General features: G+C 45.2%; 1 protein-coding gene across 34 annotated transcripts in view; it reads left to right on the forward strand.

The window, feature by feature from the left end:
* Positions 1-24,616, forward strand: part of LOC120896066 (TLD domain-containing protein 2) — a 107,438-nt gene extending 82,822 nt beyond the window's left edge. For 20 of the 34 annotated variants that reach the window (XM_040300056.1, XM_040300045.1, XM_040300019.1 and 17 more), the window contains 8 exons: positions 480-642; positions 708-849; positions 941-997; positions 1,287-1,364; positions 20,109-20,230; positions 20,323-20,482; positions 20,578-20,747; positions 21,161-24,616. In XM_040300056.1, coding sequence (XP_040155990.1) covers positions 480-642; positions 708-849; positions 941-997; positions 1,287-1,364; positions 20,109-20,230; positions 20,323-20,482; positions 20,578-20,747; positions 21,161-21,296 — 1,028 coding nt within the window. In that variant the 3' untranslated portion in view covers positions 21,297-24,616. Of the gene's footprint in view, positions 1-479; positions 643-707; positions 850-940; positions 998-1,286; positions 1,365-6,447; positions 6,614-6,924; positions 7,610-7,641; positions 8,328-11,005; positions 12,427-16,672; positions 17,514-20,108; positions 20,231-20,322; positions 20,483-20,577; positions 20,748-21,160 lie in introns of those variants that run through there. The other 14 variants (XM_040300173.1, XM_040299957.1, XM_040299964.1 and 11 more) reach the window with 10 other exon arrangements.
* The last annotated feature ends 279 nt before the right edge of the window (positions 24,617-24,895 follow it).

Genomic DNA, 24,895 nt, shown 5'->3' on the forward strand with positions numbered 1-24,895 from the left:
CAACCATATCGTGTCCTTCGATTTCTAATTTGTACATCCTGATTTTGTAAAATGTTTTGATTTTCTTAACCGTGCCTGCATGTGCATTATTTCACTATTAAAGCAAATTTATAACAAAAAATCTTTCAATGCATGCAATTTAGCAATTATACTTCTACGTCTGTTTTTTTCAACAAAAAATGCTCATTTGACCCAAATTATACGATATATTTAAAAAAATGCTGTTATATCAATTTGACATCTGTTTCGATACAAAAAGAAACGAAAAAACAAAAACGGTCTAGAATGATTTACTACTGTTCTTCACCGGTGTTCACACGGCTGCATATTGCATGGCTTTTACTGCTTACTAACAGTGCAATTTCTACCCGCTTGTAATCGATTCATGTGTGCAAGGGAATATAATGCTCAAGTCAACATGTGTGCCTATTTCACACCTCGCTATCATTTCACGCTCTCTCGTCGCTTTCTCGCAATAGAGCTTATCCCACGACCGGCCCGAGCTTGTCCGGACCCACCGATGTACCTTCGGTTGCGCATGGGACGCAAGATCGGCAAGAACACACCGCTGCCGACGACGGTAATGTCCTACGGCAAAAACAAGCTGCGTCCCGAGTATTGGTTTAGCATTCCAAAAAATAAGTAAGTAGTGTTGTTAAGTGACAACCCGTCTAAAAGTGCTAAGCCGTTGCGCTTTATTCCTTTAGGGTTGATGAATTGTATCGCTTCTTGAATGCCTGGGTGCAACACCTGTATGGTGAGCTGGATGAAGCTGCCATCAAGGAACGAGGTTTTGAGCTCATCCAGATGGATACCGAATGGACGGCGAAAACTGGCAGTCCGTCGAAGGTATGCTATTATCATCATCACCTCCGCCACAGTTGGGATACTTCTTTGAACCGATCTAATATCTTGCTTCTTCTTTTTTTTTGTTCTTCAGGACGGTCGTTCTGCCAGTGAAGGCGAAATCTCCGAGTATACACGTGAATCATGGGAGGTAAGTGTTTCACGACTCAAATAATGATATAACTATACGTAACAGAATGAAAAGAATGGTTCAGTTTGGCGAGCGAAAGAAGGCAAGCAACCAGGACGTCAAACTTTACAGGATGAGGCTGCCATGATTTAATTTTCTTTGGAATTTGGAAAGCTGACTAATGATTAATTTCTCGTCTTTGTCTCTCTTCGTTTGTCTTTTCCTCTTGTTTCTCATAACTTACTTAATCGTCATCCTTTTAATGCCCATCGTCGTCGATGTGGTTCCTACTAACCCGCTAACCCAACAGCTGCTAAAGGCACCGTTCGTTAAAACCTACAACATAATCAAAAGTCAAACTGGATCGAACGATTTGGACGGTTGTGAGGTTAGAATTGTTTAAACCAACTACTATTGCCAAATTTGAATTTCGAAACATCACCACAGACTATTAGATCTGCTGTACAATGTCACACAATTGCATTTTAGCTACTATACTATACTATACTGCCTGTATACAAAGAGATACTCTCCTAAACAATAATCATTTCGTATATGTACAACACGTTGCAACAAATGTTTCGTACTTGTAGTAGTAATGTTTTCGTAACACACCCTTTTCAGCGATTGATGTTTCGTACCGTATTATCTGCCCCATTTACTGTCCTCTATATATCTAAGCATTTATTCCTTTATCTTTTCTCAAAAACCAACATATTATAACTTTCATTACATTGCTAGACCGTAGAGTTGAAAGTTATAGATGATCGTGTGATAGTACTGTTATTGTGTTTTGCTCGAATTCTAGTGGCATTTTGATGTGTATAACCATCATCTGTGTTTATGTTCTTTTTTTAACAGTTACATAGTGTTTGTTCAATATTTTTGTTAATCAGAGATTTTTAATCTACCATATCGAATGATAGATTGGTCTGATCATAAGATCGTGTATCGTTTGTATTTTGGGCGATCACATAACACTCGTATGTTGAACTTTTTTGTAAAACTATTTTTATCCGATGGAAATTGTGGCAAAAGATACGAAACTGTAAACTTAATACAACGATTTTTGAGCATAGAATGATTAAAATCGTCTTCAAATAATCCATGTTTGTTATATTTTGTTTTTGTTTTAAACAATTTATAATTTCGAATGAAGTGTTTTGAAAACATTGCTTCATAAGGAAACAATACCAACGGAATACTTAGATTAAGTTAGCTTCCAACCACACCAGCTTTTAGAGAACGCGAGCACTTTAAGTGTATGCTGCAGACTATCCTTTTAGTGTACATTTAGAAACAAAATTGCATCCTTAGTTGAATAGTATTCGTTTAATGTTTAGACAACTTTACTCTCGAAACTTTTAATCCATTAAGCAGACAGCTTATCCATTTTGTTTGCTTCTGTTGCTATCGCTTGGTTTTGTTGTGCTTGTTTTCTTTGAGAAATTGTAATGAAAATTGTATCCTCCCCTCAAAAACAGTCACATATTAGTAATTCATTGATCCGGAATTTTGGTGTTAAACGGCAGGCCGCAAGTATAGGTTTCTGTTTGATGTCAATTTGATGTGATGTTAGCAAATGTACTCCCCTGCATATATATATATATATCTGTCTATGATTCTATGTCTATGACTGTGTGCTATCTAGAATGGTTCCAACCCAACTGTGATATCCTATCAAATGTTGTAATCATAGACATGAATAACTCACACTTCCATATATACTTTAAGATTAATTTTCTTTCGTTGGTACTTGCCCGAAAACCGCGTTACTTAATACTACAAATACTATTTCATTTCAGTATAGATGAATTATCAAGACATTTTGAGATAATTTTAAGGTTTTCTTTTTTGTTTGCGATTACCAATTTCAACGTTCGTAAACAACAACATAAACTTTTATTTTGGCATACGGGGCATATCTCGAATCGGGGTGTATATGAAATTCATCCGATGACATAATCAGTGAGTAAGAGCGTTTGTTTGTTGATGATTGATGCCACGCACCGGCCAGTTAGTGCCAAAGGTTATCGACGCTGTTTTACACCCATGCATGGCGTATTAAATTTTTCGGATGAATTGCGTTTTAATCGGTCCTGTGGTGCTTTGGGATTACGTTCGGTCCATGATGTAATGTAACGTTTTTATAACAAATTTTATAACGAAAGTTTTTATAACAAATATTACAATTGATAGCTCGATACAGTACTACCAATGTAAATATCCGATTCATGAACTGCGCTAAGGAAAGGAATAGTTAAGCCCAAACTTTATTTTTCCTCCAACGAGTTTTGCAATATTTGTAATGTCAATATTCTGCAAAAACCGTCATTAGGTGCTGTCTTCTGACCGCGTTCTCCCGCCGCAACGTCAACACAGCTGTCGTGCGACGAACGCACGCACCTTATGTTTTGCCGAAAAAGTCAGCCAAAAACCTGTTTCGCGCGGCAGTGGCTCTGTAAAAGGCAAAATATTATCGAACAGAAAACAACGGTGCGCTCGTTGCGGTGCCTTAAAAAAAGCATCCGCAAACAATTTACCGTTTCTAAAAATAGCACCGGATGGAACAGGTTTTTACCACAGAACCAATCATTGTGGTCGCTCTTCTTCGTTGTTTTAAACCAACGAGACACGAACATCCTTTGGGATGGATGCCTGTTTTCGGAGGGAAAAAGTCAAATGCTGGTCTGGTACGGACGGGAATCATTGCTTGATGTTTTTTGTGAGCTATAATTGACGATATGTGTTTCCTTTCAGAAGATACACCATAATTGTCACTTCTGAGCGGAGATACGACCTCGATATGTATTGAAGATACGATACCTGTAAAGATGGAGGATGGCATGTGTTTTTCGAAACAAAAAGCAATGTGCTGTAAAAACAAGGCATACATTATGTACACACAAATCAAGCTGACTCATGTTCTGGTGCTAGCCATGCTTATGTGGCAACAATTGATCGTGCGTTTGTACTGGTACACACACTTGCCTGATAGATCGTATGCCATTCTCCAGAGCGTTAAATGTTTCCTATGGATCAGACCAGAAAAGATCACCTTCAGAAGGACGCGTGGAGGAGCTGTGCTCTGTTCGTCAGGAAGTCAGGCATCGATTTGTGCAAATCGCGTGACTCGCTCGGACGCACAGACACACATGCACTGCAAGATGCCACGTGAGCAATAAAGCATATTTCCGGTTTGCGATCGTCAGTCCTGTACCATTGCGCCCGTACCTTGGGACTGATTTTTAATGGTATCTCCTGCGCAGAATGTCAGAACCAGCTCAGGAAGCGCAAAATTCTTCTGAAAGTGCATTCTTCGCCAGTACATATTTCCCTTCTATCCAGACGACGCATGTTCTGAAATGTCACATTTGCCCTCGCCACTAAACAGTTTTGCTTCAAGTGCTTTTGTTTCCTAGAATTCTTACTTTTCGCCCTTCTTTTGGTGCCTGGGTTTTCGCGATTTACCAGCTTCCGCTATACCAGACCGCTAAATATGGCTATCACAAGAATGGTGAATGTTTCTGCGGTGCAATAAATCGAAAAGCTGCAGCGTGTGTGCACAGACACACACGGCTCGAAAGTTACCATCCTTGATTGGTGTGCGAAGCTAAAGTTCCTCGATGTTACAATCGCTTCCTACCAAAGGCTTCTTCTGTCCTTCGGAGCTACTATCCCGATCATCACAGACACAGACGCTGAAATGGAATCGAACTGCCGTTGGGACTGCTTTGAAGTAGCGCGAAATCTCTGCAAAAATTAACAGACGTTCGGTGAATTGGAGCGCAAACTCTCAGTTAATTGCAATTTTTGCTTTACAATTGCAGCGTGACGACTCGGCCTATCACACGGCTACTTGTCTGAGTCGCAATAACCGGGATGTTGTTGATGCTTTTTTTCTACCAGGCTATTACAAGTACAAACATTCCTAGAATTTCGTCTTATCGCCCAGCTGCTCAAAACAAGCATCTTTTAATGTAAACTGTAAATATACTGCAAATAAAAGTACAATTAATGGTGGTGCAAAAAAAATCAGCGATCGTCAGCACAAACGCGCGTTATCGATCATCATAACATAGAGCAGTCATGAGTTTCCTGTTAAAATCTCGCACATCTTCCTAACCACAGCTGCCAGCTAGCTGATCAGAGCAGACGTTCTGCAACACTGACTGTCCATGACATGGCTATACATCTTACAGCACACAAGCCTCATGTTGTAGGAAAATTCCCAAAAAGCATTAGGAAACGGAACACAAAAAAAAACCGGGTCCACAACAACTAGTTACCGAAGACGGCTTGGTTGCCGCCAGACTTGTCTCCCTTTTTGCCCTGCGGTGGTTGTATTTTTCCATCGGAAATCCGTCTTACCGGATTTGGACCGTTTTGTCCACCCGAAGTCACGCCGGGAACAGGTATATTAGCGCGGTGGAACCTATATCTTCCATAAGGGCTAATGCGCGGCGGCGGTGGTAGTGTTGGTAGTACTTCCCTATTTCACCAAAACCGGTGCGCTTGGGTGAATCTATTTAAAGCATCTCTCGTGCAGAACGGTTTGTTGGTTCGCGGTGCCAACAGTCGTCAGAAGACGTCACAATACACCTTATATCGGTTGGCTGATGATCCTCTTGTTCAATGTGATCCAATTCTGCTCTCTTCGCTGGGTGAATATTACTGCGGTGGGAGAAGTCCGTCAACAAGGAGGGAGGTAAGGTTGAGGGTGTAGGACGGTTTGTTTTTGTTTTCGCGGGCGCTCTCCTCATCAAGCTACTACTACTGATCGCGAGGGAATTTGTTGTTCGCGGAGTGTACCCTTGAACTGGGGCACACCACACGACCGGATCGGTCGTGTTGGAATTTGAGAGCGCGTACCGTTTTCGCTGTCTTTCACTGAAAAAAGGTAGTATACATGGTACGGCACTGACTGTTGGTAGTTGGTTGTACGGTGGGACGAATTCCATCCAACGCAAAATGGCCACCTGTTACAGCTCGGAGGATCCATTCGGTCAGTGGCAACAGAAACAAGAGAGAGAGAGAGTTAGGTCCACTGTTTTGCAACACACGCTATCGTTTTGCGATTTTGCATGTGATTCAAACTGTTCTCTTCGCCTGCTAAACACTAAGCCAGTAAACAAACCGTACTTGGGGCCAGCAGAAAACACACACACACACGCACACTCCCCTGTACTTTTGGCCTTTCGGAAGAGATGGTGCGCGGTTTGGCAGTTCGGCAGTTTACCTTGCCCCAACCATAATAGAGAGCGGGAGTGAGCAAGAGAGAGCGAGAGCGAGAGAGGGCGTCATTTGCTCAATGCAGCAGCCGGAAGAGAGTGAGCGCGCACGGGAAAGAAAGAGAGGGTGAGTGTATGTATGCGTGAACCTAACTTCGATGGCCACCGACGATCGGTGATCGTACGAGGTGCGTGCGCGCGCGCGCGCGCACCCTCTTCACGGGCTGGCTAGTTGGCCATTTCATTCTGCCTTCATCTCCGTTGCCGATCGCGTGCAGGAGTGAACGGATTTTCTCTATCGCGGTACCAATAGTGGCATTTTTGTGGCGGTTGCACCCTGGTGTTTGGGGAACGTGGTGTGTGGTGTACGATACAACACGCCTTCCAAGTGATAAGCTTACCTACGGTACAGTAGTGCTTTACAAGTGCAAATACGCTTTAGTCCTATAATAAGTCATAATAGGCCGCCCAATAACAGTGTGTTTCTCCTCTTCATGGAGTGTTTTGTTAGCCGAAGAGGTGGACGTGATATGAAATTGGGCACAATCGTCAAAAATGGTTATCAAACACAAGCGTCTTTGTTAAGGATCAAATGCGCACGTCTCGGTGATGGAAAGTTGTATGAAGAATCGTTGCATTCAGGCAGTTTTGCGAATCGTTAACATCACCAGACAGTGGTTTTCCTTCAGCTAGTGTTTTTCCCTCTCCTTTGTTGTGCTTTGAAAAAGTACGCCTCTTGTTTTTCCACAAACATCACAAGAAGAGCTACACCTTTACAACACAACAACAAACAGTGGCCGTGTACGATGGTACATTGCGTACTTTCCCAAACCGTGTGTGGCCAACAGCTGCATGAAGATTGGTACCAGCAGCAGCAGCAGTAGCAGTAGCTGGCCTGTCTGATGAAAGTGTGGTCGTGGAAACATCCTCCTATTTTGCTGTGCTCTGCTCTCTGTCCGACGATCTGTTTTGTGCCGCAAACGGCGGTACGTAATTTCCCATCGTCAACTCCCGTTTCACATCGCGGTGATCGCGCACGTCCAAAACGGTGTAATGTACGCTGCTTTCCTAACCCAAAACCGTTTCAATTCTGCTCGCTCTCTGCCGCGGGAGGAGAAGAAAGGCTCTCTAGACAAGGAGCGTAACTACTCTCACCCGAGACGCGATCATCAAGATCTTGCGGATTACTGTGTCGTGCCTCTCCGTGAACTTGAAAGTAGAGCCCCGATCAGTAGTTAAATCTTGCTCGGGATGAAATGACGATCACTTTTTCGCTGTGCTGTGTAGTGTACGATCACGGGTGAAGAATTTATTTCTTGCTGCTCTGGTGCAACGTGGTGTGCAGGTGGGATACAGTGTGTGAACAGGTGTGTGTCACCGTCGGCGCATTCCATTCCCACAGGTTTGTTTGTGCCTCTCGGGTGGTAAATAAGTAAAGTCTGAGTGGCTTCTCATCCAATCCCTTGCAAGCCTAGAAGGAACCCGAACACGGATCACTACTACTGTGTACTTCCTGAGCGTGTTTATTTTTGTGTGTGTGTCTGTGTTTGTGTGCCGAATTAATGCCAATTCATCCTAATCTTCTCTTCCCGGTGTGTGTCAATTTAGTTTAGCCCATATATCATCTGTGCAATGATTCAGTGCCGGTGCCGCCGTACTGTGCTCCCCACAAATGCTCTCTTTATGCACGCTGCTTTATTTGCGATTTGAGCAAGCTTCCTGTGTCCGACAGGCGGGTACTGTCGACGGCATAGAAGCCAATCCCGGTGTACAATTCAGCAACACTTTGTGTAGCTCTCGCTCTCTTTAGAAGTGCTCTTCAGTGCTGTGATATCTGTGCGCATAAACTGTTCTCGCCGTATTAGTTTATTTAATCAAGTAATCAAGATTTCGTGCCAGTTCCGTCAGTTGTAAGCTGGTTCGGGGTTGTTTTTTTTTTTTTGGAATAGGAGTGTCGTACGTTTTTTATATCTCAAACATCAACGATCACAAACACGCACAGAGTGCCGTTAGCGAAAACGCTCGTTTATCTTCCGTATCCTGATCGATATTGAAACGTAAGCGCGTAAATGATGTCGAAATCGAAAATCAACAAACTGACCAAGTATCTCAAGACGAAGGTAAATCATCTTTTTTCTTATGTTAACAGCAGTATATCGCCCGACTCATTATACATCATTAGGTGCTAAATCTATCGGCTTAAACAGAGAAAAAAGGACAATATTGCATCAACAGTTCAACCTATCTAACTTTATTGTAATTGTGCACTTTGGAGAGCTACGACAAAAACTCAAACACTGCGCTCACTTAATAAAGTGATTTCTCCCTTTTGCCAACTGACCCGCACGTACACGCCCGGTGTTGTGGGTACATGGGGAGGGCAAGAAATGCTAATCATCCTAGACCTTCTACACAGCAGGTTCACAGCAGTGTTAGATGCTGCCCGCAAGTCCGCCCCTCCTGGCCCATTGCAAGAAGCAAAAACCCTTTTTTCATCATGCACTCATGTGTGCGCGCGCACCCCTTACCAGTCAGGAGCAAATTGTTATTAACCTATAGGAAGGCAGTGGATAGTTACAAAAAAAAAGTCGACCCCAGCTTGTTTTTGTCCGTTGCGTTCTTGTTTTTTTTTGCATACTTTAAGACACACTCTCCAGCACAAACACGCGCTCACGCGCGCGCGAATTGTTGCGGTGGATGTTGTCTCATTACACGCCTGCATAAGGGGTGATCCGTTCTGAGAGCGCGATCGATCGTTTGATTCGCGGGAGGGAGATGTGGACGAGGCGTGGAATGAAGGAACACCACCGCCGCCGTCTAACCTTTGGCGACCCTGACCGGCTGCCCTGTCCTGACCGGTTCCACGGTGAGGAAGGAACCGCATGAACGATCATCGACCGTCGTCGTCGTCGTCGTCCGCTTACAAAGTATGGCTGCTCAGCGTTAGGTGTTCGGCACTCGTTCTCTCAGTTACCGATTCCGGTGTGTAGCACGTGTGTCGATCCTATGGTAGAGCCTTGCTTCAAAGGCTACGAAATTAGGAATGATGTTGTTCAGAATAACATCTTTCGAGGATTACGTTTGTGTCTTATTTGGTAATATGACGACTCACCCAACTAAAACTCATGCAACCTCAGCATTCAATTTCAATATCTAGGTTGTAGTATGTTCTTCAGTATGCTGTATCTTTTAGAGTTGTACACGATTAGCAGTTTTTAAACGATCTTGGGCTTACCTCTAACTGCCGCGAATCTATTTTCTACGCCGCACGTGTCCCGTTGCGTCTGCCGCGGCTCAATTAATGCGTAATGCAAATTAATTTCTTTTCGAAAAGCACCACCTCCTTATTTACTCATAGCACACCTCCGTGCTACCTACCGGACCCGCGCACCCCGACGCTCGCTAATAAAATTCAAGAAGCACTCAACAGGCCAGATCACCGCGCCAAGTGCTCATCTGCATATTCATATGTGTGCACTGTACTCGGGGCCTGCCTGTGCATTTCGATTCATTGGTTTGCTCGTCACATTTCTCGGCGAGACACGGCGGGCATCGAGAGTTGCACAGTTTGCCATGTGCCAGCTTTCGGCCGCCTTAGTGTGATGATCGTGTTAGGCTACCACTCCTTCGTCTAACGCGATCGTAAATATGGTACGGGGTGAATTGAAAAGTTTTATTGACGATCGAAACCCGCTGGCAAGTGTGATGTACCGGGAACTGGTGAGGATATATTGGGATTACCTATAAATATGTCCTCGCTGCTCATCAGGTGCCTGTTGGATAGCATAGCAACACTTTGTTACAATCAATCGTTGCACCAATGAGCACACAGTTGCATAATCAACTATATTAACGAATCGTTTATATCCTACCCTAAATTACTTTGGATTTCTCTGTATCTTGCTCGAATTAGTCTTCAATATGCTTACTTGTATAGTAAGCAGGAGTATCTTTTGAAGCGTAACTGCGAAACGGATTGTTCACAATCTGTGGCTACGGATCACCACACACATATATCGACCTTGATTGCGGAACACAGTAAAGCAAAACTGCCCAAAACTGGATCATCGGCACCGAATGGTATCGACGCGAATGTGCGGTGCAAAGCAAGCAAAACGGAACTTTTGTTTTCACTCACACACAGACAGACAAAACACATTTGACCTTTCGAGCAAGATTGGATTGTTCGCCGTGTTCGGTATTAAATCGTGCCTCAATTTACTGGTGTCTTATTTAGCAAAATAAGAAGAATGATTTTTCTGTTCGCTTTATCGCTAGCACGTGTTAGCTGTTACATCACGCATGCTACCCACCCGCCTATCAGTTGTGATAATATAAACTCAAATTCACACCCAACGGTTCCCTTAGTTTGAAAAGCTCTCTCGAAAGCTCCCAAAGCATTGGACGTGTTGCAAGTGCGCGCCCTTATGTCAACGACCTTGCCCGGAAGCAGCGGAGCTTTCGTTGTGCTCCGTAAGCTTTTATTGGCCTTACACACCCACCCTTATGTACATACAACTCTCCCCAGTGTGTTCATACATCGTGTTACATGTACTACTGGTGCAGTGGCATATGTATGCCCCTGTTTCCCCTACAACTCAGTGTTGGCACGAAACCTGTCACGAATACATGCGCAATGATATGGTTGGAAACAGAGAAAGCAAGCAGGCGCCTACTATGTGTGTGCGTCTTCTCTCTCACTCTCACGTGCGCTCTGGAAGCGACGAGTGACTGTCAAAACTGTGGCGCTGCCTCCCATTTTCAGTCTGCCTGGTGTCGTTGGGTAGGTGCGAGAACGGTCTCTCGTCAGCGGCGGCCGACAGTTCCCTTTTTTCGATATTTATCACAGAAAAAATGGATGCAATCAAAGCGTGTTGCACCGGTCTGTTTGACATCTCTGCTGTGTGATAATGAGCGTCCTGGGAAGAAATGTATGTGTGTGTGTGTGTGGGTCCTCCTTTGAGGTGAAAAAGTGCAAGTGTTTGTTTGCGTGTTGTCGCTGCCATTAGCAATATCAGCGTTTTGACATTTCATCTCTTCGCCTGGGTGTGCTGCTGCTGCTGCTGCTGCAACACGACAACCGGTTCACTGGGGCAACTTTTTCCTCCTCCGTCCGTAAACCGAGGCCACCGTGTACATTCACCCGTGTTCGAAAAGGGGTTTAAGCACTGCATCGTATATATCCCCCAGAGCAGGGAGACCACCGCATCGAATATGTCACGAGACCTGTTCCGTTCGCTCCGAGCCGAATAATCGAAACGTGTCGGCGTATTTGCTACTCTTTCCAATTCCTGAGGTGCGCGATGAAAGGAATAATCTTCTAGTGCAAAGAAAACCAAACAGGCGGCACACACAACATAGGTCAGCGATATTTTTAAGGTGCCACCCTTACCCAGTGCCGCCGCCCACACCCGGTGTGCATATAGAATCGGTGTGTGCACCCCTTTTCGAAAATCAACAAACACAGCGAGAGCTGCTGGTGTGTAGAAAAGCCACCACATGACCACTAACAGCTGCCGTACACATACACACTCACCGGCATTGGATAGAAGTGGTTGAAGGTGTGTGCGTGTGACTTTTCTTCCTTTACACACACACACACACACACACACAGCAACGCAGCGCTGTAAATATTGCGTGTGGGTGCACGTGTAGAGCTATATGTTGTGCCTTATGTACACTAAGACCACCATTACTAACGCACGCTGTTGTGCAACGTACGGTGTACACATACGACGAAACAATCCACCCCGCTCTCTCGGTGGGAGGTGTGCTGTCATGTGCGTAGCATAAACATAAACATCAAAACATAGCCACAGGGTGTAGCCGTGTGTGCCGGCTCGCAGCCTGGTAGACAATCCGCAAACATTATCGGCAACGTTCGGCAACAAGTGAAAGTGTTACATCTGGTGCTGGGTAAAGCATCGAATAAGATCTGTGCTGTGAACACACGTGATAATGTGGTATTTGGTGCTTGTGGCCTTTTCGGCCACCCTGTACTTCGCCTCGAAACGCTGGGGCCGGCAGCTCTACTACCGATGGGGGCGCCTCATCCCGTTCCGGCGAGCGATCGGGAACAAATCGCGACCGCCGACGCCACCGCTGATCGACACGTCCGTTCCTGCCCACCTGCCGGCGGGTGGTGTGTCCGGCAGCGGCGAGGAAGGCTACCCTTTGCTGGGCGGCAAAGAGGAGTTCGATGACGGTCGATTACACACGGTATGGTTTGGAAGTGTTTTAGATTTAATGGGAATATTTTATAAGTTTTAAATGATACAACATGGATTTCTTTTCTTGTGATGACCATTTACAGGGTTTTTCAATGTTTTTTTTGTGTTGTTTCGCAAAAATGTTTGTTTGGTTCCCATCGATTTTGGAGTTTCCAAGAATTTTGGTTCAATTGTATTAATATCCAATGAGACGATACCAAATAATTCGTGGGAACGAACCAAACTTCAATGTGAAACGATTAATAAATCGTGAGACAAGCTAAAAAAATAAGGGAATTAACCAATAACTCGTGAGAACCCTGTATTCTGCAATATTTTCGAAACTTCAACAAAGTTAGAGTTAGTACATTCAAAATAGTTAGTACTTAGGTCCTGCGACATCTCCTGGAACTAGGCGGATAGCTTGATCCTTGTCGTTTGCATGTCCTTGATGATAGGAATATGTCTTGGACGTTCGTTCACCGAGACTCAACTCAACTCAGGACTTTATCGCATCGTGCGATCGTGCTTAGCAACCGCATCCCTATCGGAAATGCGTGCTCCAATTGATGATAACAGGCAACTGGCTTCACTTAGAAATGCACATCAGAAGCAACAAACATCTGTCCGGCATATTCCACCAGAGAACATACATTCTAACAAGGCAGCGCTTGCAGCTGCTGTAGCGAATTGATTGATTAATGCCATCCCGCCTGCCTCAAGTGCAGCAGATCATGACCTCGCCCAACCTCCACCTCCTAGAATGTACTGACATCGCTTTCCATTCGCGCGCATTCTCATTATCATAATAAGTTTTCGCTGATAATCAGGCATCCTCCGGTAGAACCCCAGTTGCTGCTTGCCCCACGCGGTGCACCACGTCGAGACTGATAACGACAAGCAGATGGAGCAGGCACCAACGATGCTGCCATCTGGCCGTTCCCGGCAGGGCCATTACCCTTAAGAATGTCGTGGAAAATTTTCCACTAGAACGTTAGCACACTATTTATTTGCATTCGTTTGCCTCGCTTTTGTGTCTCGTTCTCTCCCATTACGTAATGGTAAGGAGGAGGTCGGAGAGGGTGAATGCACTTTCTGGAGGTCGTTCTGTGTGCTACTGCATCCCTCACAGAGAACAGAAAGCAGGTGGTAGGTAAAGGTAGGTTCTCGACGACCCGTTCACCCTTTCCGTTCTGCTACAGCGCTCTTTTACCGTTTGGCTAGACCCAAGTGCCCAAGTGTCAACTACGTGTCCATCATCAAGGTGAGATGATGTTGGCTGTGAAGTTAGCGACTGTGAGCGCGCAGTGCGTTACGGTAGCAGCAGCGCGCGCTCTGGCAACGCTCACACCTCTGGCAGATGCTCAATTAACTCCTAATGACTGCCGATCGTGGATCGATTTTTAGGGGCCCTCTTTTTGTGCCGCTTTTGATTTATGGAGTGACTAGTTCGTTTACTGCACAACCGTTGCGATCCAATTAATAATGTAACAGATCCGTGTTTTAACACTTCAAGGGGACTAGTTTACGCCGCATCATGCTGCTCTGTGTGAAGATTTGTTTAGATTGAAGAAGACATTCCTTAATAAGTGTACTAAAGTACACAGCGACGACAGCCATTTTTATGCCATGACGCAATGAGCAGCAGAAAGTCAGGCAACCCTGCAGACTAGAGTCTAAGCTCTCGCGCACCCGTTTCGTTATGGTAATCGGTGTATGCGCACCGGTCGTAAATCATCGCGCACGACAAAACCTAACTGTAACCAGCGGTACGTCGGTTGGCACCTCTTGTGCGTTGCGAGTCCTACCCGCGCGAACCAAAACAAAAACGGTGCATTGGAGCAGACACCCAGTAGCAGCAACAGTGCTCTAGCAAAGCCTAACTAGCTAACAGGCAGTGCAAACAGGGCCGGTTGCGGCGACACCTTGATAAAGGTGGGAAACCATTTAAAGTGTGCACGGGAAATCCCTCCGATCTCGGTATCGGCTGTGCCGTGCTCCAAGGTCTACTCGGTAACTGTACACAAACACACACGCACATGCACACACTGGCTTTATGGCGAGCAGGATATGCAGTGTAGTAGTACCGTTTCTAGTTACACGAACTCCAATAGAGTTTCTATTGAGTAGCACCTGTAAATATGACTGTGGAGTGTGACGACTTACACATTGAAAATCGTCGATCGTAGCTGATGTAGCTATCCACGGATGCCCGGATCCACGGATCAGGATCAATCGGATTACTTAGAAATAAGCGCGGGCTTATTCATTTCCTTTCGAGCTGAAGCTAAACTCATCTCATCGGAATCGCGTGAGAGTGTTCTCACGGTGGGGTGCTGCATCCTACAGCACATGAAACGCGTCAGTAGCGCACGTTTCGTGCGATCATTTCAATGCCCACACCCCTGAAATCCGCATTGTGCCGCAGTCACTGCAGGTGTGGTCAGCGACTACGCAAAGCTTGAAACCATCCCACTGGCGCATCATCAACATCATCATCATGTGCATCGGGAGTAGGTATCTTCGCGATCTCGCGATACTCGAGATCAGATTACACTCTGGGTTAAGCTGTGCTTGAATTGTGCATACCACAAAGTGCGCAACAGTTTAGTCACACATCGGTGGCAAACCGTGCCATACAGACACATGTGACGCACTCTGGCATGACGCATTTTAATAGTTTAGTTTCCCGATGGTGCAATAGTTGCGCATCGAATGACTGACACAGACCTCCTCTCTTTCTCTCTCTCTCTCTCTCTCTTGTCAATCAACTCACTTCCGTTCCGCAGAAGCTGCGGAGGCTGAACAATATCATCTGGTGTATCATATTGCGATACGACGTTCTCTAGGGGAGGGAATACTGAACGGGATGTTCACTATTTTTAGCCAACATTTAATTAAACTCTTTCACGATCAATTACCAATCGGCGGCGGCGGCTGCTCCAATCAGAAGCGTATTGTATCGTTTCTGATTGGGATTTTCATCCTTCCTACCTACCTGGTCGAAACAACACTACGGCAGTCGTGAGTTGATCCCAAACGGGATTGGGCTAAATAAAGGTGTGAACAAGGTTATTGTTTTACAGTCGGTTAAACCCAAGAGGAAAGCCCAGAACATTCAAATTAAGCCTAATCCCCGTTAAAGCGCGTGAAAAGAAGTAACATGTGCCAAATGATCTGCCGACTAGACACATTCGGCTATCATTCGGCTGTCCAGTTCGTGACTTCCCAAATAGAGCCTCACGCTCCAGCATCTTCTAGGCCTGGGGCCGCCGGGAAGGAGTGATGCGCACCATTGTACATTCCGCACGCTGTCAAATGCCAAACGTATCACCTGTGTGCGATGGGCGGGCCTGTCTGTCCACTACACTGTCCGGAGCGCTGTCCAGAGCACATCATTTGTTAGAGACGTTGAAGCTGCAGTCAACCATAGTCTGTTGTGTTTGCCATTAGTGTTCACATCGGTTTGATTGAACGGTGATGGCTTCATTCTCCTCATCCTCCTCCTTCCATCATTAACTCTAGCCATTCTCACTCTGGTTGGTCTAACTACCCATATCAATTCAGCTCAATTTCACAAACCATCCCACCGAACAGGCACAGATGGGCCACTTTAAGCTAATTAGCCGATCCAGTTGTGCACAGGGAAAAAGTGGTGTGTTGGTGCAGAAAATTGAGCTATTGAGGAACACATGTTTATGCGCACCTTTGCATCGGTGATTGCACGAAGAAATCGCCCTCCTAAACACGATCATGTGTGTCCTTTGTTGGGCTTTTCAGCATCCAAGGACGTCCTTCGCATGTGCCGTTTTGTAAGGGCTGGGCCTGTTATATGCACAACCGCCGCCGCCGCCGCCGCCCTGTGCCTAATGTAGCGTAGACGACGCATCAGCTACACACGCCACTTTTCCGGTCAGTTTGTATCAAAAGCGCTACAATTATTCCACTCTCTTTAAAAAGCCACTTTGTGTGCCCTGCCTTCGGTCATGTTTGTGTGTGTGTACGCGCGCATGCAATTTGCTACCGTGGCGCATCCACGACCTCACACAACGAGCGATAGACGCGGGAAAAGGGCGCTGAATCTAGATCTGACCATAAAACGCTGCTCGGGCTGGCGGGAGGTTCTCTCTCTCTCTCTCTCTCTGTTTCGCTTGCTCGCTCTCTATCTCCTTCACTCCCCGTCGGCTCAGTTGAAGCGAACAACAACCCGCGGGACACACAGGCAGTTACAGTTTACGCGGGCGCGCGCGCACAACCCTTGCTGTTAGTTTAGCGCGAGACTTCCACCGAACTGGAAGTGGCGGTTCCGACACACACTCTCGACCAAGCCGAGCATTCATTGCGGGGTATCTCAAGTGCAGAAAATAAAACGTGATACATATCCGTGTCTCCTTTCCTGTCCTCTGTTCCCGGGGTTTTATCTCGGCGGCACAAAAGGTGTGAATTCGTACGCATATCCACCCCTCCTTCAGCGGTACGCCGTTGCGTTGTGTGCTTTTCAAGTAAGCGCTTTCGTGATCGTGCGTTTTTTGCGACCAAGAAGATCGCACAGTTTTGGTGACAGATCCGCGGCGCAGATCGATCGTCTGAGTGTTAAGGTGTCTCAGTGTGTGTTTGTGTGTGTGTGTGCCTAACAGGGTTGAATGAATTGCTTGTGAAAAGGATCTTAAACTGTGGAACAACGCCCTACCCAGGCTAGCAACAACAATCAGCTCGTTTACCGCCTTCGTCATAGTTTGCTATTAAAAAGCCACCCCCCTCGATCTTCCCTGTGCCTTGTGATCTCGTTTGTGCGTAAACAGTAATTAAACGTACGGCGGCTGCTGCGTGGGGTGGCCCCGCGGGGTTGATGCAAGATCGTATCATAAACAGTGTGCCAGTGGTGGCAACGGGGGCCATTTTTATCGGTCGTGTTTCTAGTGTGCACACATCACACCAAAGCCGGAATTGTTGTGCCTCTGGGGAAAGAGTGTGAAAAACGCAAGTGAAGGAAAGCTACATCAAAACACTCCCCATCCACTTGGATCAAGTTTGCCCTACCACCAACACGGTACAACCATGTGCGAACTGCTCAATCTGGCGCCGTACGGCGATAAGGTGCGCTTAACCCCCATCCCCGATAGATTTAATGCCAACTCTTCTCACATCTTCATTTATTGCATAATCGTGTGGTGGGTTTCTTACCTACCTATCTCTTCTACTCTCGTTCAACTCTCCCCGACGTATTTTCTGATCGCAAACCGTGTGGTCGCGCAGCTAGCACACACTTCACTTAATTGAGCAATTATTCGATAGAAACAGGATGAGCTTGGAATGGCGCTTGCGCCAATTTGACTGTAGCCCAATGATTTGCATTTATTTTTTGATGCAGGGCGATTCCATCCGAGGTCGCTTAAAGCGCTTATTTGCTTGTTTAGAAAGCTACCAGCTGGAACGACGAGCATCGCGGATCGCAACTGTCGTGTGTGTATCCAGGCCCATCCAGAACATACAATGATCAACAGCCCCAGCAGCATGCATTGTTTGCCTTAGTAATGATAGATTCCATTGAAATTACAATTGAATTCTGCTACGATGTTCATTGTTCTTTGTAGGCTGGATGTGGTGTTGTGGGTCCCTTTTTTTCGTTGATTGCACTATCATTAGCATCAAGGGGCCTGAATTGCTAAGGTGCTAATCCACTGAGAGTAATCTGATATTACTTGAAACAATCAATAGTTTTTAGAAGAACATCTTTTGAAATAATTAGTGAACTTCGAAGGTTGTCGTACGGATGGACCTCATTTGAATCTTATCCGGATCGACTCCAGATATAAGGCCAAGGATGATCGCATAGTACTTTTGTAATGTTAAAGTTAAATTTAATACACTCTTTGAAATTGATAGTACTAATAGGATAACTTAAGATCACTCTACTAATAATCAACTGAATGTTTGAATATGTATATGCGTCGTAATATCTACGATCATATGAAATCTAGTGTCATGACGTACCCATGCAGACAAATTCTGTGCCTATTAAAGTTTGTAGGGGTAAGCGCGGCGCTGCACAATAGTGTGTGTTGAGGTCATTAGTAAACAGTAAACAAATTATAATCTTACGCAAATTAACGCACTCCGCAGCAGAGCGCTACCTTACTATCGTACAAAGTCACTTTGCGTAAACAAATCGCATCGTTGCAAAAATCTTCGAAACGTCCCAGCATCACGTTTTGTTTTCCATGCATTTCACCGTCCTCCAACCGGTATCGCTACTGAATGGGGAAAGATGTGTGCTGGAGATGGAGATCAATCGCGATCGTGTACAAGCTGATGGGATTAACTCTACAATTACGCATTGCAAACCTCACCTGTAGGCAAAATGCTCTGTGTGCGATAAGCGATGAAGGGTTGTTTGTTGCGATGTTATTGTTCTCATACTAATGGTGAAATGCGTGCGGCAGCGCAAGCGTGTTTCATGTGTGCCAAGTACGCAAGAGACGTAATAGAAAGGAGGAAGTAGCGTACATTCAATCATTTTGTATGCTTTAATATCACGCGACACGAGTCACTAGACCATATGTTTTTGGGGTTTACAGCACGAAGTCTGTAGCCGAGACGAGTTCATATATCATACAGCTAGTCGTGCAGAGCCGCCAAAACCAAACGCGTCGTAAAGAAGGCGTATGAGACAACACCGCAGGCATGATAGCCAGCGGCTGGTCCAGCTCCCGTCGCAAAGCTTGGTAGCAGTGGCCTGTAAAACTAAGCTGTACTATGCAGTAGCTTGGAATTATTTCACTGTTTATGGCACAAATTTTAATCTTCGTGGTGGCAGTAACGTTGGGAACTCGTCACTCAGACTCAGTCTCAGGACTGGTTAAGATTTATTTAGTATGGTAGGATATACCTCTCCAGCAAGACATGTTGGCACGATGGAAGTAGGAACATTCCAACCGTATACCGTCAGAACTGTTCTAATAATAGCATGGAAAGATAATAACCATGCGTGCATTGCTGTGGATCACATAATTTGGTTTGTTTTGTTTTGGTTTTGAATATCTTGTTTGTAGTATGATGTATATTGTGTCAACGTGTACACGTGTAGCCAAACATATTCGTGCCTGTTTTCTCGTTGTCGTAAATTTCAAACACGCGCCTATTGCCTCCACTCTACCTCTACCGTTTTCGTTGTTAGAGTAAACGTTTTCAGTTTCTAGTCCGTTTCTGTTCGTTGTCGATCTGCTATCGTTTGTAGTGAAATGTAAGGTCAATCCCTCCCCCTACTACCACCACCGCCGAGCATATGACATTGGACACATACGGGAGCGGAGGCCATTTCTGTCTGACTGCCTCTCTCCAACTTTCTCTCTCTCTCTCTCTTTCTCTCTATCACTAGTGTTAGAACGTTAGTGTAGTAATTGATTCAAACCACATCACCCCAATACCCATAACCCCTCGCGCCTCTCATCTGCGAATGACAGTAGACAGTCATCCAAACACAGAGCTAACGCCATCATCATCATCACTATCATCACCACCGAGTGCAAGCCTCTTGTTGTGTAGAAACCGTAACTCCCCATTTGACAGAAGTTGTGTAGTGCTCGAGAATCTTGAACACATCCGATCGCGCAAACCACAGCCACGATCGTACCGCAGCGAAGATACTAACCGTGCGCTTTCTTCCCTTCTCTTCCAATCCATCCTCCCCAGGTTCTGTCTATGAGCACAGATGACTACAGAAAAGCGACCCTGTTTGCGTCTGGTTCGTTCGATCAGGACTTCCAGATTCCGGACCTCGTCGGTCAGACCGAGATCCTCAGCGAGGAGCACAGGTAAGTGGTGGGGCAGAGCTTTCCTTTTTGTCAGTTGGAACGTTTCAACTCATTTTTCGCCTTCGTTTCTTCTTGGTGTGTTTTTTTTTTAGGGAAAAGTTGTGTGCTCATCTACCGGCACGTGCTGAGGGATACTCGTGGTCTCTCGTGTTCAGCACCTCACAGCACGGCTTTTCGCTGAACTCGCTCTACCGCAAGATGCACAAGCTAGAGAGCCCCATACTGATCGTGATAGAGGATACGGATCACAATGTAAGAGGAAGCGGGCGTTTTATTTCAGCCATTTTACGAACGATTTTTTGTTCATCTTTTACTATCATCTACTGTTTTCGAACGATCCTCCACAGGTGTTTGGTGCGCTCACGTCCTGCTCGCTGCACGTGTCGGACCATTTCTACGGCACCGGCGAATCGCTGCTGTACAAATTTAATCCACACTTCAAGGTGTTCCATTGGAGCGGCGAGAATCTGTACTTCATCAAGGGCAACCCGGAAAGCTTGGCGATCGGTGCCGGAGAGTAAGTATCCCGCGATAAGGGAATGTCACCTAGAATAGAACACGGCGTCATTGCGAGCAGATGACATTAGTCAGTCAGCCCGGTCGAGCCAGTCGAGCCCAAGTGGGTGGACAGACATCGGGAATAGAGCAGGAAATGGGTTGTTATTGTTTACATTACCTTGTGGGGGGGACCGAGTGTTCTGCGATCCAGCCACTGGTATGGCCAGATCACGAGATTGCTTGATAATGGCGTATGGGATTTGTGTGGGTGATTTAGTGATGGAGATAACAGCGTCCGAACTCTGGTCTGTGTGCGAAAATGTTTTACTCATGAGCTGGCACCGCAACCGCCGACCCCGTCATACTTCTGTGCCCCCTTTTATGATTCCTTTTCATTCGCAAACTAACGCTTCTGTTGTCTTTTACTTTTAGCGGCAAATTTGGCCTTTGGCTGGATGGCGATCTGAATCAGGGGCGATCGCAGCACTGCAGCACGTACTCGAACGAGCCGCTCGCACCGCAGGAAGATTTCGTCATCAAAACGCTCGAATGCTGGGCCTTTGTTTAAAGCAACTTCAGCTCTTCAAGGAAGATGTACCGGGGGACAAAACATACATTGTTCTGGTGGTATAAGAAACCCTCTAAAACCAAGCTTCAAGCCCCCCCTCCCCGCATATATGCATCCACACACACACATGCACACACCGTAGGTACTGTACGATCGTCTACTACTGCTACCCCCTATACCAGGGTGGTTAGATCCTCAAGTAGGGAGTTGGTCGTTCGTTGGCATGAATGGAATGAAAAGCTCGTTTTGAATCGTCGCATAGTTGGATTGTATTCACTACCGGGATTTTCCCCAGATATCGCAAACCTCGTGGAGAGCGATGCTAGGTCGTGTGTATGTGTGTGTGTGCGTCGGCGTGTGACGTTTACCGATCGGTGCAGATCGGCGCTTGAGTGTTTGCGCCCGTACGGTGATCAAGCGGACGACAAGCCCGTAGGCGTAGGGTGGCGGCACGGAGTGCAAACATTCAAATTACAAAACAAACAAAAAAACAACAACATAGTGATAATGTAGCAAGAGCAGCAGAAACACGTTTACTGTAGACTGTAAGACTAAAGCGAGACAGAGACAGACGGAAAGTAATCCCCAATCATTCTCTCCCAGCCCTCCCCCCCCACCATTTCTCTCCCACGCATATTGCAAACAAAAAATGAATAAATGTTGTTATAGTGTAGCCTGAGCCTGGAGCATAATTAGTAAAAGCGATAGAAATGAGACTTTAGCAAGAGGGAAGAAGAAAGATGGTGCGCGGAAGGTATATAGATATATATTTAAAGAAGATAAGCAAACAAACAAAAAAAAAAACACACACAGAAACACACAGGAGAAAAGAAAATTGTAACCAAGAAAGGATCAATTTGTGCGCGCAGTGATGATGTAATGTCGGAAGCGTAACGGAGAAACAAGCAAGAAGTCGGAAGCCCAAAAGCGGAATGGATGCAGAAGCACGGAAACGCATAACTATTAAACTCTATCACCAAGACCATAGTAGTTGAATATCTAGACTTTATCCCTACTTTATCCCTTTTCGGAAAACACACACAGACCCACAACAATCGCCTCCCCCCGAACAAAACGAATTATTAGGACAAAGCGTGCAAAAATTAATCCCAATGGTGTGATGCTTCTAACGTGGCATCATCCTACAGATACACACACAAACACACCACACCAGTTAATTAAGGTGCAATAGTAGGGCACCCACCAGTAGCAGCAAGTGAATGTTGGTTCATATATCCCGGTTTAGGATAAAAAAAAGAAGGGAAAATTGTCTTTAGATGGTGCTTTACTAGAAGAGTAGTGTTTGCATGGCAGCGTACAGCTAGCGTACCGTGCTTTTCTGTCGCTGTGTGTGTTGTGTCCGGTGTTTGTTTTGCCTAGTGGTCGTGGCAACCCGTGTGTTAGAGTGGAGTGGAGCAGGAAGAGAAGGAGCCTTTGCTCTTAGCTAGCACAGCGTGAGCACAGCATGTGCGGTGGTGGTAGTGTGGTGCAGCAGGGAAGTAGCACAATGATGCAGATCCTCAAAAGCAAAATCAAACTCTCTTGTGCACCGCACACACACCCAGGTTGTTCCTGTCGGAAGGCGCACGTGTGTGTGTGCGCATGCTCTAACCGCCATTTACCATTGGGATATCACTCTGCTGCATCACATTTTCCACATCAAGAAATTCATCGGTTGTTTTTGTAGATTGTTATACAACACACACACACACACACACACACACACACCAAATTAATAAGTTGGTGTGATTTGAATGTGCAATTACCCCCAATGTGCTTCTCGTTCTCTTTCGCCCACTTCCTTGCTGGATGAAATTTGAAACCACTGTGTTTTGAACGTTCTTGCTCTGTGTTGTTATGCGATTTGCTTGCAACCAAGCGTACGCTAAGAGTAACGTAGTAAAGCAAAACAAAATTAACGAATGAGCCTCTCTATTGTTGATTGAACTGTTTTTTTTTTTTGTTTTTGTTTAAGTAAACACAAGAAGATGAAGTAACAAAAAACAGTCGACAAACGAAACCGACAGCAGCGCACACGTTTACTACAATCCATTGCGCCAAAGCACGAAGAAGAAATGAACCGAACAACTTGTACTTGAAAGTCGATCGATCGATTGTGGAAAATTATCTACCAAAGCGAACGGGCGCTCGAACACAGCTGCAAGAAGCTGCGTTCAGAGAAAGAGAGAAAAAACAAGCTAAGAGCAAATATTTACAATGGATGCGTGAAAAACTCTAGCGTAAGTCAGACGGATTTAGTTGATTGGGCAACTACTGTGTATTGTATTGCTGTTTTTTTTTCTCGTTCATTTAATTTCCTTTTTTATTTATTACTTCCGTTTTCCCCTCTTACTATTGGTGCGGCAATTGGGTTTTGGGCCACTGATTGGAGCTTTCCTTTCTCTCTCCTACGAAAGAGGACTAGCGAGAAAGTTGGCAATTTGGCGATAGAAAACACACCCAACACAAATCAGTAGTACAAACACACACTCACACACATACAAAAAAAAACCGAATCAATTGCGGAAAGTTATTTGTATGGTTGCCCCAAACCATCGCCTAAAGTGTGCATATATTATTTTGGGAGCAAAGCAAAAGGGGAAAAACAGCTTTTTCCGCTAACTTTTGATTCCAATCTCAATGGGGCGAGTTGATTGTGAAGAGCATTGAGCAAAACCGGCGGGGAACCGCTGTAAATGTTACTATTTGTTATTGATTCGATTCTGATTCGGCATTTGGCATTCCCGCACGCTGTTCATTCGACACTTTGTGATATTTACCCTTTCTCTGTTTGTTGTTTTATCTTTTTTTCTTTTGTTTTCGTCCTGTTTTCCGACTTTTTCTTTTTCTACAATTACATTCTGTTGTGTTTTTTGTGTGTGTGGCAAAATGCGTTTTCTGTCGTACTCTCCCGTACACATCGAAACACTCTTATTTATTAAACACACACACACGCGCATTCAGTTTGATATTACGGTTCGTTCTGTTCTTGGTAGATGCAAGTTGCGTTGCGCTCTTCCACGAAGGTTGTTAGGACGACACAAAAACAAGTAATATACTGCTCCCGCACTCCAAACATAAATATCCCCTTTCCCAATCTATCCCCTTTTTGAGCTGATTGATGTTTTGTGTGTATTATTTTACGTTTAATATACATGTATGTAGCCGTTACTCGAGTCAAACCCCCTCTACCCCCCGTCCCCCGCTACCCTTTCCAATTGTTAATATTTTAACAAACTTTATATTATAAGACAGTAAAAGGCGCGTCTACAACACGTTTAGTGTGTGTGACGGGACAAGAATAAATTCATTCATTTTAATTGCTTGTGTTTTATATTTTCGTTATATTATCTTTTTTCCTCCCCCTAAAAATCAACTGTTATTTTTTAGCAACCAATGAACTTTACCCAAAAAGAGAGCAACGCGAATGAAAGTGAAAGAAAATCCACATTATTGAGGTGACGAATTGGCACGCGTGTGAATGCTTTTGTAGTCAAGAGTTCGCATATAACAAAGTAACTATACATAGAAAAGTATACCGTATTAGCCACTGTGTACGCGTGTAATACGGTGCAAACGATTGATGCTAGTTTTGTATG

This window comes from Anopheles arabiensis, chromosome 2 (genome assembly GCF_016920715.1).
Source record: "Anopheles arabiensis isolate DONGOLA chromosome 2, AaraD3, whole genome shotgun sequence".
Taxonomy (NCBI): Eukaryota; Metazoa; Arthropoda; class Insecta; order Diptera; family Culicidae; genus Anopheles; species Anopheles arabiensis.